The sequence below is a fragment of the Copidosoma floridanum genome, unplaced genomic scaffold (genome assembly GCF_036245765.1).
Source record: "Copidosoma floridanum isolate Cflo_tuat_1 unplaced genomic scaffold, Cflo_Japanese_pri ptg000014l, whole genome shotgun sequence".
Lineage (NCBI taxonomy): Eukaryota > Metazoa > Arthropoda > Insecta > Hymenoptera > Encyrtidae > Copidosoma > Copidosoma floridanum.
In genome coordinates this window covers 8344593-8361416 of record NW_028321891.1, presented here as the reverse complement: position 1 = coordinate 8361416, position 16824 = coordinate 8344593, and the positions used below count along the sequence as shown (strand labels likewise).

Here is a 16824-nt window from a genome sequence, read left to right as displayed (position 1 = left end):
AAAAAATTAAGAGAAATGTATGTATTATAATATCAAGTATTTTCACTGAGCTCGGCTTAGACAGATGAATAAAAAATGTTTAAAATAAGCAAATTGTCGAAAAGAAGATGGTACACATTAACTTTTTCTGATATAAAATTATTAATGATTATTTTCGCTGACTACTGCAAAATAATGATGTCACAGATACTCAGTTGATTTTTTGTAAAATGTACATTTATGTTTTGTAAAAAAAAGTTGATACAAGAACTACGATGTTTTAGTTTCAAATAGCATCTACTTGAATTCGAGTCCGTCGGGTAACGTGTACACTCTAGGAATGCGTAGCCACAAAAATAATGTTCACATTTAATACAAAGTATCTCGCGCGTGAGAGTGTGACGAACTTGTATATTTAGTAACAAGATTCGTTAAATCAAGCAACTGTTTTTTTTCCACAGTCATAAAAAATATCTCGTCACGGCCACTTGCGTGAAATGCAAAATATGTTTCATACAATATATGATATATCAAAAGTGTGAATAATAAACATAGTTTTTTTGCTTTGTTTTTCTAGAATTTCTTTAATTTTCATTCGATTGATAAAAAACATTGAAAATTCATTTCCGTTCCACTTTGTAACTGGATTTCTGTTGTTCTTGCGAGAATTCCTTACTTAAAAATAATACAAACATTTTCATGACCTACGTTACAATCTACTAACCCACTTACAGTCATTGTGGGATGTTTTTTTTTTATTATGTAATGTACCTAGAATTTAACTGTTAAATTTTTGTACACAATCAATTCAGAATGTTCTTCTTAAAGGTCATAAAAATAAATTTGTTTTTTTTACAAAATCAATAAAAAAAGCAACATCTACCTCTAACATCTTAAAATTTTTTTACGTTGATTACCAATAACTAATAACTTATGTAATTATAAAAATCTTTTAACTACGTATGGAAAAATTATTTAAAAAAAAATAGTAAGCCAAATGTGTTCAAACTTTATTTTTCAAATTATATCGCACGAAATTTTTTAAAAACCTTTAAAAATACATTTTTTTAAATTACCGAAAAAAATACTTTTAAATTATCCGATCTCATGACAATCAGAATTTTATCACGGACAGCCATCGTCTGGCATATTTTAAAAATAGCCTCTCGACCTAACGCACGACTGTATTCTTTGGTCTAATATCGTCACTGCATTAAATTTCATCTCGATTTCTCATTATTATCAATCAATAAATTGAACGTAATTAATTTCACAAAAACGTTTTGACTCGCGATTATTACCACATCGATAGGCATCTTTTAAAACAAATCATATAATTGAAAATCGCTTGCACCATGAAAAAATCACCAGGGCAAGTGACCATTGGACGTAAATTGCCCCACTCGATACCTGCACAAAAGAGGGATTACATAACGATGGAATGAGGGTAAGGAAATAATATGTCAATGAAAACCACACTGCTGGTGGAGAGCGCGCGAACGAGTCATGCAAAAACCTACCTCGCTTGTTTTCACGGTCAAGGTCTCGGTCCAGCTGAATCGCCGACTTTCACCCGCACCACTCGCAGACACACGCATCAACCGCACTCTCGCGCAGCAGCTCAAACGTGGGCACAGCAACAAGCGTCACTGTCGTATATTTAATATGTATTGCAATGCCAAGCACTTGGCACTTTTTCTTTAGCTGCATCAACCGCAAGCCCTATACGAGCGAGCTCTGCTCGGAGCGACCAGGTCGAGGCTAAGGGAAGGTTAAAAAAAAAAAAAAAAAAAAACAACAACAATAAAAAAAAAAAAAAAACAAAGAGGAAAGGAAATGCTTAAAGCGATGAAAGGTATACGCAAAGAGAGACGGAGACGTGACAACGAGAAAAGAAGTCGGAAACTGAATGGCGAAGGGAGGCTGGTCTAAAAATATATGACGCGACACCTCTTTCCTGTTGGCCGAAAGTGTGTAAGAACATGAGCCGGCCGGTGTGTAAATCATCGGTGGTGAACAATACAACGGGTGTACGAAAAATCAGTAGGGTACGAGGGGACGAGAGGGAGCCCAGCGTGGCACTGGCTGCAGCTTCTGTCGGTTCGACGCTGCTTTGGGAGGAGGAAAACGAAAGAGAGACGAGTGTCGTCAAGCGAGGGTTGGTTGTTGCGCGCGCGCGCACTTACGCATAATAAGTATATACTATTAGCCGGTGTACGTGTACGCACGACTGTCTATATACCTACGCGTATTACATCGGGTACGATTGAAAGCTTGCGAGTTGCGATACATACAACTGTATGTTAATAGGATAAAGAAAAATGGATGTAAATTTTTTGAATTTTCATTTTGATGCCGAAGATTTTTTCATTTCATACCCTATTTTATCTTCGTTTTCTTTGTTTCTGATGTATCTCTTACTGGACATAGCTTTTGACTTTGAGTGTATGCATTATCGGTGGATTAATTTTAGGCTTCGATCGATTTTGCCGTTACAAGTAATTTTTACTCCCATTGGGAATGTTACAATAAAATGTGAGAGCTTATTTCAGGGCGGCTGCCTATACGTTACGGGCCATCATGTCAGAATGAAGCTCAGCGCGATCTTTGTTTGAGTGACCCGCGAAAAAACAATCCCACGATCCAACACTGTTTACCAATCATAAGGAAAAAAAATTATCAACGATTTGAGAACGTTGAAAAACTTATTTTCAAAACCATGAGCTGTAAGGACTTTTTAAAAATGGCAAAATTCGTGCATAAATAATTTACGCATAAATGTCGTCCCAATATGCACTGTAGCAAGTATCAATGTAGGTAAGAATGTCCAAAGTGGAGAACGAAGCTATTATTTTATACGATGGTCTGGAACAATTATAATATACTTTTTTGTTTATTTTAACAATTATATATAAAAGTACCACGAAGAGTCAGAGTTTGCACTCGTATTTGTTCATAGTTTTATTTTCGGAAAAGAAATTTTGCTGGATCATTCTTTTCGAAAAAGCAAATCTACGTCGTATTGCCGTTTTCGAAAAAGCAATTTTGTAATTTGGCTTTTCTCAAAATTTTATCCTGCTTGATTATTAATCGTTACATTCCGCTTTGACACGTGTGTGTACGAGATTCGTCCGATTGGAATAAATTACTGTTTATACATGATTTTATATAATTATAAAAATTACACATTCTATAATTGTAAATTTTCACACTCGAGGTTTTACTCTATTGCAAGTCAGCCTGCTCTTGCCTAATGGAATCGACAAATGCGGGTATACAAGCCAATGCTCGTGCAAAGCTCTGTTTTGTGTGATTTTCGGATGAAAGTTGATGGTCCGAGATTTAATACGTCGGATAGTTTGAAAGGTACAGTATTTTGACAATTTTTTTAGAGTGAACTACTTTTAAAAATTAATAAAAGAAACAAATGCTTGTTTTGGTTTTCGTGTAAGAACATCAACATTTTTATTTGATATAATTGGGACAAATTTTAACATTTCTAGGATATTGTGATCATCTTTTGCTTTAATTGTAACACTTCATCACTACTTAGTTTCAATTCAAATTTGAAAGATATCATTTTGTGAAGTGACGTTCTTCTCCTTAAGCATTTTATCCCCCTCTCGTTAGTGAAGCGCTACACGAAGTTTGCACGCGGTACAACGATAGTTACTCGTGACTTGTCGAAGCAATAACTTCGTCTTTCATGTGCTTCTGATGTAATTTATTTTCTACTCTCTTAAGATAAGTTTTAAAAGGATAGATGAGCCCAAACAACCACGATTTTACTCGCTTACTTGTACAAGAGAAAACAGCCTAATCGACGTTGCTGCGCGTAGTATATTAATTTTTTGTAGAGGAGACGAGTGCACTTTTTGATTTTTTTTATTTTGTGGAAGAAGCGTTATTGTCTTGGACGAAAAACTGGATTCGAATATACTTACCATGTAACAAGTGTGTTTTCTACAATCACGATTCATTCCAATGAGAAAAATTTTTATCCATGAATATAAATTTGTACAAGCGCGATGATTTTTGTTTTTGCACGCGAAGCTTTTTGTACGTGTTATAAATTTTCTAATGTTTCTTGCAGACCTTATGTATTAAAATCACATGAAAAGCCAAATATCCTCAGCTTAATTACATTGTTATCGCAATACATTTTTTAGATGAACATACATAAGTACAAGATAACTGCTTTATGAAAAAAAAATTAGGAGCAAAAATAAGGAACGGATTGTTATGCAAAAAATTAATGAATAAATATTGTGCGCATTCAAACTACCTATATCTGATTATCCATGTTGATGAGTTAAATTGTATCACAATGATTATAGGTAAACGAAGAAGTTTCTTCGTTGAAAAAATCAACGTTTTTCCTGAATTCAAACACGTTTTTCCTACTTGACATTATGTATAGTTGGATTGAAATACTTAAAAAAAAATTGTTTTCGGTTTATCTAATTAAACAGGAATTGTGAAACTTAAAAAGCATTGTATTTACAAATTATCTTAAATATATATTAAATTAGTCTGAAATTGAATGAAAATTGTGAGACCAATGAATCTTGTTTAAATAAATAAATTTCAATGAATTCACAAATCATTAAAAATAAAAAACGTGTTAAAAACTAATACTTAATGCTTTCATTGGATTTCACTTCTTAAATTATTTCACGTTTGCAAGATAATTTCAAATTTTATAACAAAGTTTAAATTATTTATTATAACATTTTTTTGATATTTGTAAAGCAAATCAATCGAATACAATTTTTTTGTATTTTAATTTATCCTGTGTATCCATATACAGTGAAATATTTAGTGATTTATAATAGTCAGCTCCATTAGTTTTACACATTATTTATCCAACTTAATCGCAAACGCTGTTAGATTCACACATTAAATTTTTTACTATAGTCGATTTTTTTATAGATTACGAGAAGGAGGAACAAAAAAATCATTTACTAAAAAAACCAATGAGTTAACCATACATTTCATGTAATTATTCATCATTTTTCTTTCGGTTCTTTTACAGAGCATCGTTAATTGTATAGTTAAATAAGCAAAAAGGGGACACAATGAATACTTCACTCTTAATAATGGCTCTATGCTGGGCCGTCGTGTCACCTCAGTTAATACAGTTTTTGGGCGAAAAACCGGGTAGATTTGCACGCCAGAGGTATATACACAGCCGAGTTCAGATGGCAGCGAAAAAACTCGGCTTTGACGAGTCAATTGGAGGCTTTGAAAGCATTGATTTCGTGAGTGAATGTATTTCTCAATTTTCACCAAAGCATATTCAATGAATCATAAGTTCATTACGTTTAATGTATTTATTCATTTATCATTGCAACCTTTTCACTCCAGAAAATATATTTTTTTTTTTTTTAAACTAATCGAAAACAAGTTTAGAAGTTAATAAAATCTCATCAAACGCGATTCATATAAACAACTGCGTAAGTTCTGTGTAAAGTATTAAAAAATAAATAAATTGACGCACTTTAATGATTACAAAATTTTAAATTACAGTAATTTGCTTATTAACTATTTAAGGTGATGGTTTAGGCGTTTCTAAACTACGAGAAAAGAGTCTACTTGAAATCAGAGATTATGTTGATAAAATGTACCAAATTCGTTTTTAATGGAGAGATACTGTCGTCATTGATGTAGTTTTTGAGGTAATAGCTCCCTAAAAATCACCAGTTCACACATAATCTTTTGAGAATCGTCAAGGAATTGACTACAACTCTGAAATTAAAAGATAATTTTCAAACAAACTATTTTTTCCAATGAATGAATAAATATTGTTAAACCAATATGTTGACGACTATGATTTTACGGTATAATTAAAAGAAAAAAGATTTTTTTAAGTAATTGCAAAACTTATGATTGAAGATTTAACTTGAATACATAATTTTTAAGAAATTAACTTGTCTTGATTAAATCAACTTATCTTAGTGAATTTAAAATTTTTAAAACTTTTTTTTTTAACTACAAAAATAGTTATAGATATTGAGATAAGTGAACAATTTGAATAATTTTGTTAGATTTTTCTGCAGAATCCTTAAAAAAAAAAAAAAAAACAATTCACTTGTTTATTTAATAGTGTTAATTTATTCAAATATTTTTTACTCATATATTTGATAAATCGTACAGATATAACTCGAATACAAACACTTGATCGAAATAATACCTGCTTACTTATAATTGTTTTGTTCCTAATAGTTATTCTGATAAAATTCAATAAGACTTGATGGATGATACCATACGAGTTGAATCATTGTGCCATATCACGATTTTATGTTTATAACTTTTTTAATGTACGTAAAAAACAATGTTTTTACAAACGTTTTTAATGTTTCAGTAAAATTTTTTCCCTGATTTGAGTAGTTTTTTTCGTATGAATCTCAATTTTTCCTATTAAAGTGACTGTGTATTTTCTCAAGTCCAAAAAAGTATCAGCATTACACTACAACACGTGTAGAACCATAGTAACTACAACTGCTATAAAAGACTTGCTGGAAAAGCAAAAAAAAAAAATTGAAATATAGTTAACATTTTTGCCTTTCTTGACTGGAAGTATAATACTCAATTTTGCGTTGTCATACAAGGAATAAGAGTAATATTGCTGACTAAATTAATGAAAAACAAAACATTCCCACCTAAGAAACAAGTAATAAAGTTCTTGCAGCCATCACCTATGACTCGGGCGGTCATTCGCATACCATAGACTTTTTCTAATACTTTTACTTCTGTTCAAAATAACTCAAATGTACAGGTTTTTTTTCTGTCAGATCGTTGATTCATCTTCATTATTGACTACCTCGACCCATACCTCGTCGATGAGCGCTCGAGTAAAAACGAGAATTCGTTGCACGTGTCGCATAAAATACTAAATGTTTTTTTTATTTCAAAAAAAAAAAAAAAAAAAAAAAAAAAAAAAAAAAAAAAAAAAAAAAAAAAAAAAAAAAAAAAAAAACAAGATGGCAAGGGTGGACGAGCACGGCTATCCTGCCGAGGAACATACCGTGACGACGAAAGACGGCTACAAACTACGTATACACCGAATTCCTGGCAGTCCGGATAAACCAAAGGCACCAGGAAAACCAGTCGTTTATTTTCAGCATGGATTATTCTCATCTTCAGATCAATGGATTCTCATGGGCCCGGAGTCTGATTTCTGTGAGATTTAAATATCATTGTTTTGATTGATTAAATTGTGTATGCTATTTCAACGAAATTTTTTAACAATTGGATGGTTTTTTTTTTGTTATTGACCTCCCAGAGCGGTACTGGTAAATGTAACAAATTTAAAAGTATAGTTTACTCTATAAATTCCAAATGTAATATCAATTTGAATGCAAATGAAATGATTGTTGGTTTGGACCTTGAATTATATTTTAAAACTAGATCAATTGTCAAGATATCGGAAATTATTACAAAAAAAATCTTGACAAACCTGAGGATTATTTATCATCAAAAATATACACTATGAGGACATGTAATTCACGATTTACGAAGCATAAATCCACCAGTGGGAGAAACAGAAAACATCTCTTACATTTAGCAGTTAGTAAATGCATGTCTACATAGTGTACAACAAGAATGCATGTTGGATCTTTTTTTTTTTATATTGCAAGCGTGAACTGAAATAAAAATACGCTAATATCGTATGTACACATACACAGTTCGTCATAACTTCACTACTGACAATTGTCATCAAGTTTAGTTTACCATGTACATTCACTTAAATATTGGGTGGTATTCAATAGTGGGTATCAGTAATAAGTCACTCCCCGAGAGTATGAGATGAAAAAAGTGTTATATTTTAGACCATAAGTATTGTAACAATGATGATTTTAGCGTACATGTTAGCCGATGCTGGTTACGATGTTTGGCTGGGCAATGCACGTGGAAACACATACTCCCGCTCGCACGTCAAGCTGTCACCGGACTATGACGCAGAATTCTGGCAATTCAGGTAATTAATTTTTTCATCAGAAAAATGTTTGATTTTTATGAAAAAAAAAACAACATGAAAGTATAGTTTAAGGAATGTAATACATTTTCCAGTGATTGATTTTTTCTCTACTGTGTACGAGTGAAATAAGGTGCTAAAGTCATTGATTGATATACATAGTAGTGTATGTTGTTTATGTAAAAAAGGCCATGTATTAATTTAAAATCATTTTATAATCTAATACGGTTTTTACATTTTAAGAAAAATGAATCTAATTGGACAACATTTTTTTATTTAAAAAAAAAAATCAAATTAGACGTACTTTTTACGTATTATTACGTATTTCAAATGAATGAATTGCAACCGATGCTTTAAAGCCATTGAAAAAAGTTATATTTTTTCTGTTAACAATTAAAAAATAAAGAGAAAATTTTTAAGCATATGTCATTGGTTAGAATTTTTTTTTATGATTTGCAATCTACAAGGATGTTGTTGTTAAAGTTAAACCTTATTAATGGAAGAAATGAATATTTTTCATCAAAATTTAAATTTTAAGGGACGAGTAACAACGAGAAAAAAATTATATGACATCCATCACAACATACGTTAGAAAATGAATTTCAGGATTTATGTTGTAACAATACATCGCACTTAGACAAATTACAATAATTTTAGCATTCTTTATAATATTTCTTATTTTTTTCTTTTTTCGCACCAGTTACCACGAGATGGCCCTGTTAGACGTTACAGCAGTGATTGACTACATATTAAAGGAAACGCAGCAGCCCTCGTTGATTTACGTGGGCCACTCGATGGGTGGGGCTATAAGTACCATTTTACTATCCACGAAGCCCGAGTACAACGAAAAAATTAAACTAGCGATTGGTTTGGCCCCAGCTATTTATTGGTACGCATCGCCACTTCCACATGCCGCAAAAGTTGTGAAGAGTAACGGCGAAGCTATAAAAGTAACATATACATAATTATTTGTCAACAATTAATCGATTCAACGTTTGTTAATAATAGCCCCTCATCGAAAATAATTACTAGAAATACTACTGATATAACTACAAGTGGTATTGTTACTTCAATTAGTTTTTTATCCATAGGAAATCACCAGTTGGAAACAACATAATATAATGTCTTTAATAGTTTTGTTTGATTTTGAAATACAATTCATCAACTAGCTTTGATCTGTCGTATTTCCAAGAATCAAATGTCATAATTATTTGTAATTTACAGAATTTCTTGGTAAATGCAAGAATTTATGAATTGCTTCCATTAAGTGCCGCAACTTCAAGATTATCGAAAAACGTTTGTAGAACTAAAAGCATATTCTTCGATTACTGTCTGACAGTAATGAGCTTTGTAAATGGTAACAATCCTCGTCAGTTGAACTCTGTGAGTAATGAACTAAGATACACATTAGAAATGAAAAATATCCATTTCTCAATTCCATCATGCGGATGTGAAATTTCATGAAGAGAAAACTTTTTTAGAGCATATTGCCGGACGTAGTCACAGCTTTGCCAGCTGGAGCATCGCGTCAAACGGCTTTTCATTTCATACAGAATATGCATTTAGATGGAGATAAACAAAGAACAAGTAATATGAAAATATCGATAAAACTTATACTTTTTCCACGCAGTGAAACGGATACGATTGTAATTCAATGTTTTTATCCCAAGGGGAATTTCTAATGTACGACCACGGGGAGAAGAAAAACTTGAAAAAATACGGACAACCAGAGCCACCGTCTTACAACTTGAACAACATTGTTGCACCCGTAGCCTTGTTTTATGGACTTGGTGATTCCCTCGTAGGATCAGGGGTACGCTTTTTAAAATATTACTCGTGGTTCCAAGCCTTTGAGAACAGTTGGTACAGGGTCACAATTTTTCTTTTCTTTATCCCTTCATTTGTAAAGGGCAAATGGGCAAAAATTATTTATTACCTTTTATTGGCACAACTAACTATTGTTAGGTATTAAAAAATTCCACGAAAATATATGGCCATTTTTTTTATGTAAGCATCGTAAGAAACAGCAAATTTTGTAAATTTTTATCAAAAACATACGTCATGCAAATATATAGTGTGTTGTTGACGTCACATTGTACATTTCTATTAAATTTTTGTCATGTACGACCGTGGACATGATTTGTTACTTGTCAATGACCAAGTGCTTGGATTGAGTCCACTTTAGCAGGTGTACCAACCAAGGCGAAATTTTTCTCTTGTGATAATTGAACCGACGACGTTTATACACTGCTCGTACGAAAAATTAAATTTGCTAGTACATAATAGATTATTTCACTCTGCTCTCAGTTACCTACACTGACTGTTCTCGCACACCGACGCCGGATGGTCGTGAAGTAATGAATAATACTATCAGTATTGGTATTTGAAGTAAATATGTATAAAATGATTTAGGATGTGATTGAATTATCAAAAAAACTAAAAAACGTCGTGGCATTGGTAGAAGTTCCTGACCCAAACTTTGGCCACATGGACTTTATAATGGCCCAAGATGTGAAAAGTTTATTGAACGATCGGCTGTTGGAACTCGTTGAGGACGTGACTAATAACAAAATTACAGAAAGATAGTCTTCAAGAGTAGCTAAGTGCTCGGAGCACGAGTAAATATAACAACGTAGTGCCACATTTGAAATATTTATTATTCAAGACATTGGTTGAATTTAAATATTATAAGAGTTTTAATAGCATTTTTTTATAGTTTATATCGTTGTAAAAAAAAGTATAAAAAATAAAATACAAATCATACGAAAAATATCAAGTCGTAAAGAAGTATTATTTCAACAATAATATGTGTACCTGTTTTGCGGTATGCAAATCTTACAAAAAATGTTAGTTACAGTATAAATACAAATAAGTAAACAAATACTTTTCAAGAAGTAAATATGTTTTATTTTCATGAAAATTTTTGCTTTATTATTGTTGTACGTGGAAAGAGGACACAGCTGATTACAAATATAGGTATAAAAATTACGGCAACAAGCAGATTGAATTTGTGTACCTCCGTTCACTCAACTTCTCTTGCGTCCAGGCTCACAATAGCGCAAAATTTAAAAATTCGTGAGTTTTGTACGGTTGTACTGAGTCGTCATTCAAATTAATATTACGATTACAAACTCGCAAGCTGTAAATTACTTATACAATGTGACTCGGTTGTTTGCACTGTTTGCTCTAATGTGTAAAATTTACCTTTAAAATGCGTGATTTTTGCATAATCGCTCTTCTTGAGGAGGTAATTTTGTGAAACTACTCTAATTAAACGAGCAAACCTGTGTAATATCGCTGTCTTTGAAAAAGTCACTGCGTGATTCTGCGTTTTTCAAGATTGCAGTCTACCCGGTTTATTTAGTAGAAACATGTGAATTGTCAAATAAAATTTCAAAAAATGTAAGCACGAGACTCAACCATTTAAGAAAGAGTAATCTTATTTGATTGCTCTTTGGGAGAACGTGTGTAATTAAAAAAATACACACTCCAACTCCAAAAATTGTTGAAATTTAGTGTCTCCTCTGTCCTGCGAGTCAGCTTACCAGTACCGAATGAGACGTCCGCCCGTCGCGAGTAAAGTCCTGTTCTTTCTAGATCTTTTGCTATAAAAGTGTTTACAATATTGTAAAAAGTGTCATCTTGTTGATAAAAAATAGAAAAATTGAAGGATCTTGTTGTAGTACTCTTGCGTAAGTGGTCCTGATCTTGTCTAAAATTAATCCTGGCTTCTCGTACGAAAATCTCTATCTTGTTTTCCAAAACTTTAATTTTTCAAATCAATGTAAAAGCATTTTTAATTTATATAAAAACTTATTTCTATAGTTTTAAAATAACATAAATCTAAACACACTGAGACAAATATTGCATTATTTTCAAATAGTATATGTTCATGACATTTCTAAAATTAGTTGTTAAAACATTTTAATGAAATAAAATATCTTTATTTCACACATTTTTGCCCTGAAGATACGTTTACTACGAAATCAGTAAAAAAATTTAAAAATTCGCTAATATTTTAATTAATATTTGCGAAAATATGTTATCTTAATCTAGTAAAAATCGCAGTTAACATGTAGAATAATTTTGTACTCAAGAATTATTTTATAACTGTAAACGTTAAGAACATTTACAAGTGTTTTACTACAGTTTTCCAGTACGAAATGGTTTTTTCGTTTAACAGAAAAATAAATTACACTGCTTACATATATTATTTAAAATTGAATTTGGGAAATAAATAGCATAGTAATGTGTTATAAACAGAAAGAACAATAAAAAAAGCACGTATGATGATTAGCACTAGTAGACAATAAAACCATTACTTCAGTTTAAAAAAAAAAATTGCAGATCCTCGATTTACTCACTTGTTTGTTTATTAGTTCCAGCTTTTTTGTAGTCAAGTAAAAATCTTAGAAGTGAAAAGTCCCGAAAAAGACAATCATGGCAAGAGGTGCTTTGAAGATTACATTCTTAGTGCTAACTCTATGTTCGGGTGACGTACTATGTCAGCTATTTCAATTGTTTGGTGCCAACCCAAGCCGATTTGCGAGTGAAAGGTACATGCGAAGTAGATTTCATATGGCTGCAAGAAAACTTGGTTTGAACTCATCAGTTTCTGAAAATTCAGATGCTCTCGACTTCGTGAGTAAATTCTGAAAATTATTTGATGGGAATCATTTTATTGTTTTTGTGATTTAAGGTGGTTTTCACGTTTTTTAACCACCGATCAATATTTGTTTTTTCCCTTGTTAAAAGAAAAAAAATTTATAAAAAGATGCAAATAGTTTTTCTTAAGTAGTAAGTTTTTGCTAGTACTACGGACTTTAAGATAATTTTTATAATAACATTTTCACTAATCACAAGCACATGTTTTAGCTATTAAATGATTTAAAAATAGCCAAAGACTTATTAAAATAAAAAAATGCTATTGTAGAATGAAAAATTGGAAAAATTGTTTGTCTGCCTTATGAATATTCCCAGTTAAAAAAATGTATGAAAAATTTTTTACGATTGTCAAAAAAAGGTAGCAATGGTAGACGATCACGATTACCCCGCAGAAGAGCACTTAGTGACCACAGAGGATGGCTACGAATTGCACGTACACCGAATTCCTGGCAGCCCGGATAAACCAAAGGCACCAGAAAAACCAGTCGTTTATTTTCAGCATGGGCTATTCTTCTCTTCAAATCAGTGGATAATTATGGGCCCGGAACATAGCTTTGGTAAAATTGTGTTTTCTGCTTTTGTCAATAAAATAATTGAAAAATTTTTTTTTTTGTTTCATAAAATATATTCCGTCCTACGGTTATTTTTTCCAATTATTTAATGTCTTTAATTCAAGTAACAATTTAATTGTGATTTACTTCATTCTACATCTCTACGCAATTGCACCATCTCATACCTCGGTTAAAAACCGAGCAAAAATAATTAAGAAAAATTAATACAGAAGTATTCAGAAGAAAAAAATCTATTTTTTTCCACTCATAGCTTATGGGCAGTACAAACAGACATTACTGACGTTATGCTGTTTTTAGAATTTTTTATTCATCAATAATTACAAGTAACAATTTTTTCATTATTTAATGTACATATAAATTGGACGATTTAATATTTCATAACGATACAATTAATTTTTTCTATTGTCTATAAATGAGACCTATTTTTCTAAACCTAATTAACTTATGGTCATGTGTTACTATAACACTTTAATCTACTACTCTATAAACACTGGAAGAAAATGTAAATTTTTTGAATCTTTCATTTAACAATACTAATTTTAAGTATACAAAATACATATTGAAAAATTTTATAGTTTGAAGCTAAGTAAAAATCAATGTATACCAACAACATTTAGTAAGTATACTCTTACAGCTTCAAGATCAGTGCTTTCTCAGATCTTCCGTTTTTTAAATGTATGTTTTAAAACTTTGAAATGACTGTTTTAGCGTATATGTTAGCCGATGCTGGTTACGATGTTTGGCTGGGCAATGCACGTGGAAACACATACTCCCGCTCGCACGTCAAGCTGTCACCGGACGATGACGCGGAATTCTGGCAATTCAGGTGATTAATTTTTGATGAAAAAAAAAACACACACACACACACACATTATTTTGAATTTTATTCAATAAGTTGAAAACGTAATTCATTATTTGAAAATTTCCTTTTTTTTTAAATATTCACACTTAAAGGTTTTTACCCACCAACCTCTGAAATTAAATTTTGAGTATCAAATGATAAAAGCCCTTTCAACCAGCCTGGTGACTAGGAAACTTGAGTGATTTTTTAAAATAACTTTCTAAAATTGCAATTTTAAACAATATTCACTTGATAAACTGCGTTATTAACTCCAAATATCGGTAGATCATAAATTTGAAATATCCCACGGCTTGTATTTAAGTGATGGATTATTTAACTGTTGTTGATTTTTTGCAGTCAAACGAAACGGTCAAGTATTTTATTTTTTTCCAAATAGTTTTCACGAAGTCGGTTTGTTCGACATACCAGCAACGATAGACTACATATTAAAGGAAACGCAGCAGCCCTCGTTGATTTACGTGGGCCACTCGATGGGTGGAACCATAAGTAACGTTTTGCTGTCCACCAAACCCGAGTACAACGAAAAAATCAAACTAGTGATTAATTTGGCGACGACTGTTACATGGCTCTCACCTCATCAACCCACCGTAGAACTAATTCTGCACCACGCCGACTCTATAAAGGTAATTATTTACGTAAAATATTTGTAAATTATTACTTAATCTCAGTTTTGATAAATAATGTTATTAAATATTTTATTACTTTCTGGTTAGAGGTGGGTAACAAGTAGAACGTGATTATTTCATGCGTTAACTGCAAGAAAAAGTGAGAAATAAGTCATAACGTGTATCACAGAAAATCACTACTGTGCCAAATACAAAAACACTTTTTTAAAAATTAAAGTTACTAGTATTTACTAACGTGTGAAAAAGTTCATATTTTAGTAAATTGTACTTGAAATAGCTGCATGGTGTGACTCTTTAATATAAATAAAACATAAATGGTTATTTAGTAAAATTTAGTGCGAAATAATAACTGTTTAAATATATAGTAATGGTAGGCTGATTAGGTTTAACTAAGTTCATTTATTTTCTCAAAATTACGCTTCTTCTATTTTTAATTTTACTGAATACTAGTTTTTTCTTTACATGCAAAAACTTGTTTTTTTTAGTCTAATATGATGACAATATTGTTACTCAGATCTATCCGACGATTAAGATAAAAACAGAATATTAAGAATTTAGAATAAACATCCTTTATATGTTTGTGGTACAAGGTGTCTGTACAAATAGTTTAAATTGTTTTACAGATATTCAACAAATGCATTTTGGTCGTAATTTATAAGCATGGCATAGTGTTTTTTTCATCAATTTATCTGCTTGTTTTATTATGCGTTATTAATAAACGATAGTTTGATTCATTAAGCTTACAGAACTCGGAGTGATTATTCAGATTGATTTTTTTACAGGGTGCCTTGAACAATATGAAAATTTACGAATTACTTTCATTAAGCGCAGCAACACCGAGGATGATAACCACCTTATGCGGAGAAAAAAGCATGTTCCGCCAACTCTGCGCGATATTTCAAATGGAGTCCATTCAATCGGATGTTGTAAGAAAAATGAGCTGTATTCATTACAAATCAGAATATTTATTTTATACTCAATCACCATTAACTCGAATAAAATATGACACTATTCATAGAATATGTGGCACAGCTGGATTTCCTCTTTTCCCGCGGGAACGTCGGCTCAATCGGTCTTACACTACCTTCAGAATATAGAGTCAGGTAAGATGAAAAAATCTTGTAGCAGTGAGTACATCCAACATTTCTACAATATACCGAATTGGATATAATTATTATTTAATATTCCTATCCCAAGGTAATTTTGTAATGTACGACTTTGGAGAGAAAGAAAACTCTCTGAAGTACGGACAGCCAGAGCCACCAGCTTATGACTTGAGCAACATAGTTGCACCCGTAGCTTTGATTTATGGGGAAGGAGATTCCATTATTGCACCAGATGTACGTTTATATACATATATTTAAAAACTCCATAATTTTTACCTTTACTGATAAATATATAATTTACAATTATTCAGGACGTGATTGAATTGTCGAAACGACTACCGAACGTCGTGACGATAGAATCGGTACCTGATCCGAAGTTTGGCCATTTGGATTTCGTAGTAGCTCAAGACATAAAAAAACTGCTGAACAATCGCCTCCTGGAAATTATGGAAAGTTCACTCAAGCAGTGAGGGGGTTACACAATAATATCGTTAAGAAGAAATCGATTTTTCTTAGCTTTGTATAAAAAAATTTTAAATCCAACAATAAATGTGTAAAGTTTTGTTAAAAATTCAGAAAGTTTACTCTTGCTTTGAATTTTTCTTAACCTTGATTTGTAATTGTAACTTAACAACTTGTGAATCTACTATTAATTATAATTAGAATCACGAATCATTTTTTTAAATACATCATACTTTTCAAAATACATCATATTAAATTATTGTAAAATTTATGTCGTATATTAATTAGAGTGAAACTTTTATTATGGGATTCAAAGTTAGTAATGTTATTATCAATTTTGATTTAGTTTTGTTACGAAATAAATTTAATTATTTGTAGCTTTCTGCTTTACAAATTACAAATTAAAATAACATTATTACGAAAACATGCAGTACCTATTTTGAAGTATGAAAATCTCAAAAGTTTTAGGATCGGCATATGTACTCATAAAATTATAATAATGAAATAACATCCTCAATTACAAGTATTGATACAAATAATAAGCACGTTTCTTTTTTACAATCAACTTAATTAA

General features: G+C 31.4%; 2 protein-coding genes across 2 annotated transcripts; both read left to right on the top strand.

Moving 5' to 3' along the window:
* Positions 1 to 3658: 3658 nt before the first annotated feature.
* LOC106636033 (lipase 3-like) lies at positions 3659 to 10679 on the top strand. The gene is made up of 9 exons (XM_089592130.1): positions 3659 to 3698; positions 5004 to 5240; positions 6963 to 7161; positions 7843 to 7960; positions 8658 to 8907; positions 9182 to 9340; positions 9439 to 9544; positions 9628 to 9875; positions 10370 to 10679. Exons 2-9 carry the CDS (start codon positions 5058 to 5060, stop codon positions 10541 to 10543), a joined length of 1437 nt encoding a protein of 478 aa, XP_089448256.1. The 5' UTR covers positions 3659 to 3698; positions 5004 to 5057; the 3' UTR covers positions 10544 to 10679.
* A 1663-nt stretch (positions 10680 to 12342) lies between these two features.
* On the top strand, positions 12343 to 16318 carry LOC106639679 (lipase 3-like). Its single transcript, XM_089592129.1, has 8 exons — positions 12343 to 12598; positions 12981 to 13179; positions 13903 to 14020; positions 14433 to 14679; positions 15465 to 15608; positions 15701 to 15785; positions 15880 to 16022; positions 16100 to 16318. Exons 1-8 carry the CDS (start codon positions 12398 to 12400, stop codon positions 16256 to 16258), a joined length of 1296 nt encoding a protein of 431 aa, XP_089448255.1. The 5' UTR covers positions 12343 to 12397; the 3' UTR covers positions 16259 to 16318.
* Positions 16319 to 16824: the final 506 nt, after the last annotated feature.

Excerpts from the sequence above, each read along its gene's own strand:
- LOC106636033 (XM_089592130.1), top strand. The coding sequence starts at position 5,058 with ATGAATACTTCACTCTTAATAATGGCTCTATGCTGGGCCGTCGTGTCA. Across the intron at positions 5,241-6,962 it reads GCTTTGAAAGCATTGATTTC|ATGGCAAGGGTGGACGAGCA; the intron begins GTGAGTGAATGT and ends AAAAAAAACAAG. Across the intron at positions 7,162-7,842 it reads GGGCCCGGAGTCTGATTTCT|CGTACATGTTAGCCGATGCT; the intron begins GTGAGATTTAAA and ends TGATGATTTTAG.
- LOC106639679 (XM_089592129.1), top strand. The coding sequence starts at position 12,398 with ATGGCAAGAGGTGCTTTGAAGATTACATTCTTAGTGCTAACTCTATGT. Across the intron at positions 13,180-13,902 it reads GGGCCCGGAACATAGCTTTG|CGTATATGTTAGCCGATGCT; the intron begins GTAAAATTGTGT and ends TGACTGTTTTAG. Across the intron at positions 15,609-15,700 it reads AGTCCATTCAATCGGATGTT|AATATGTGGCACAGCTGGAT; the intron begins GTAAGAAAAATG and ends CACTATTCATAG.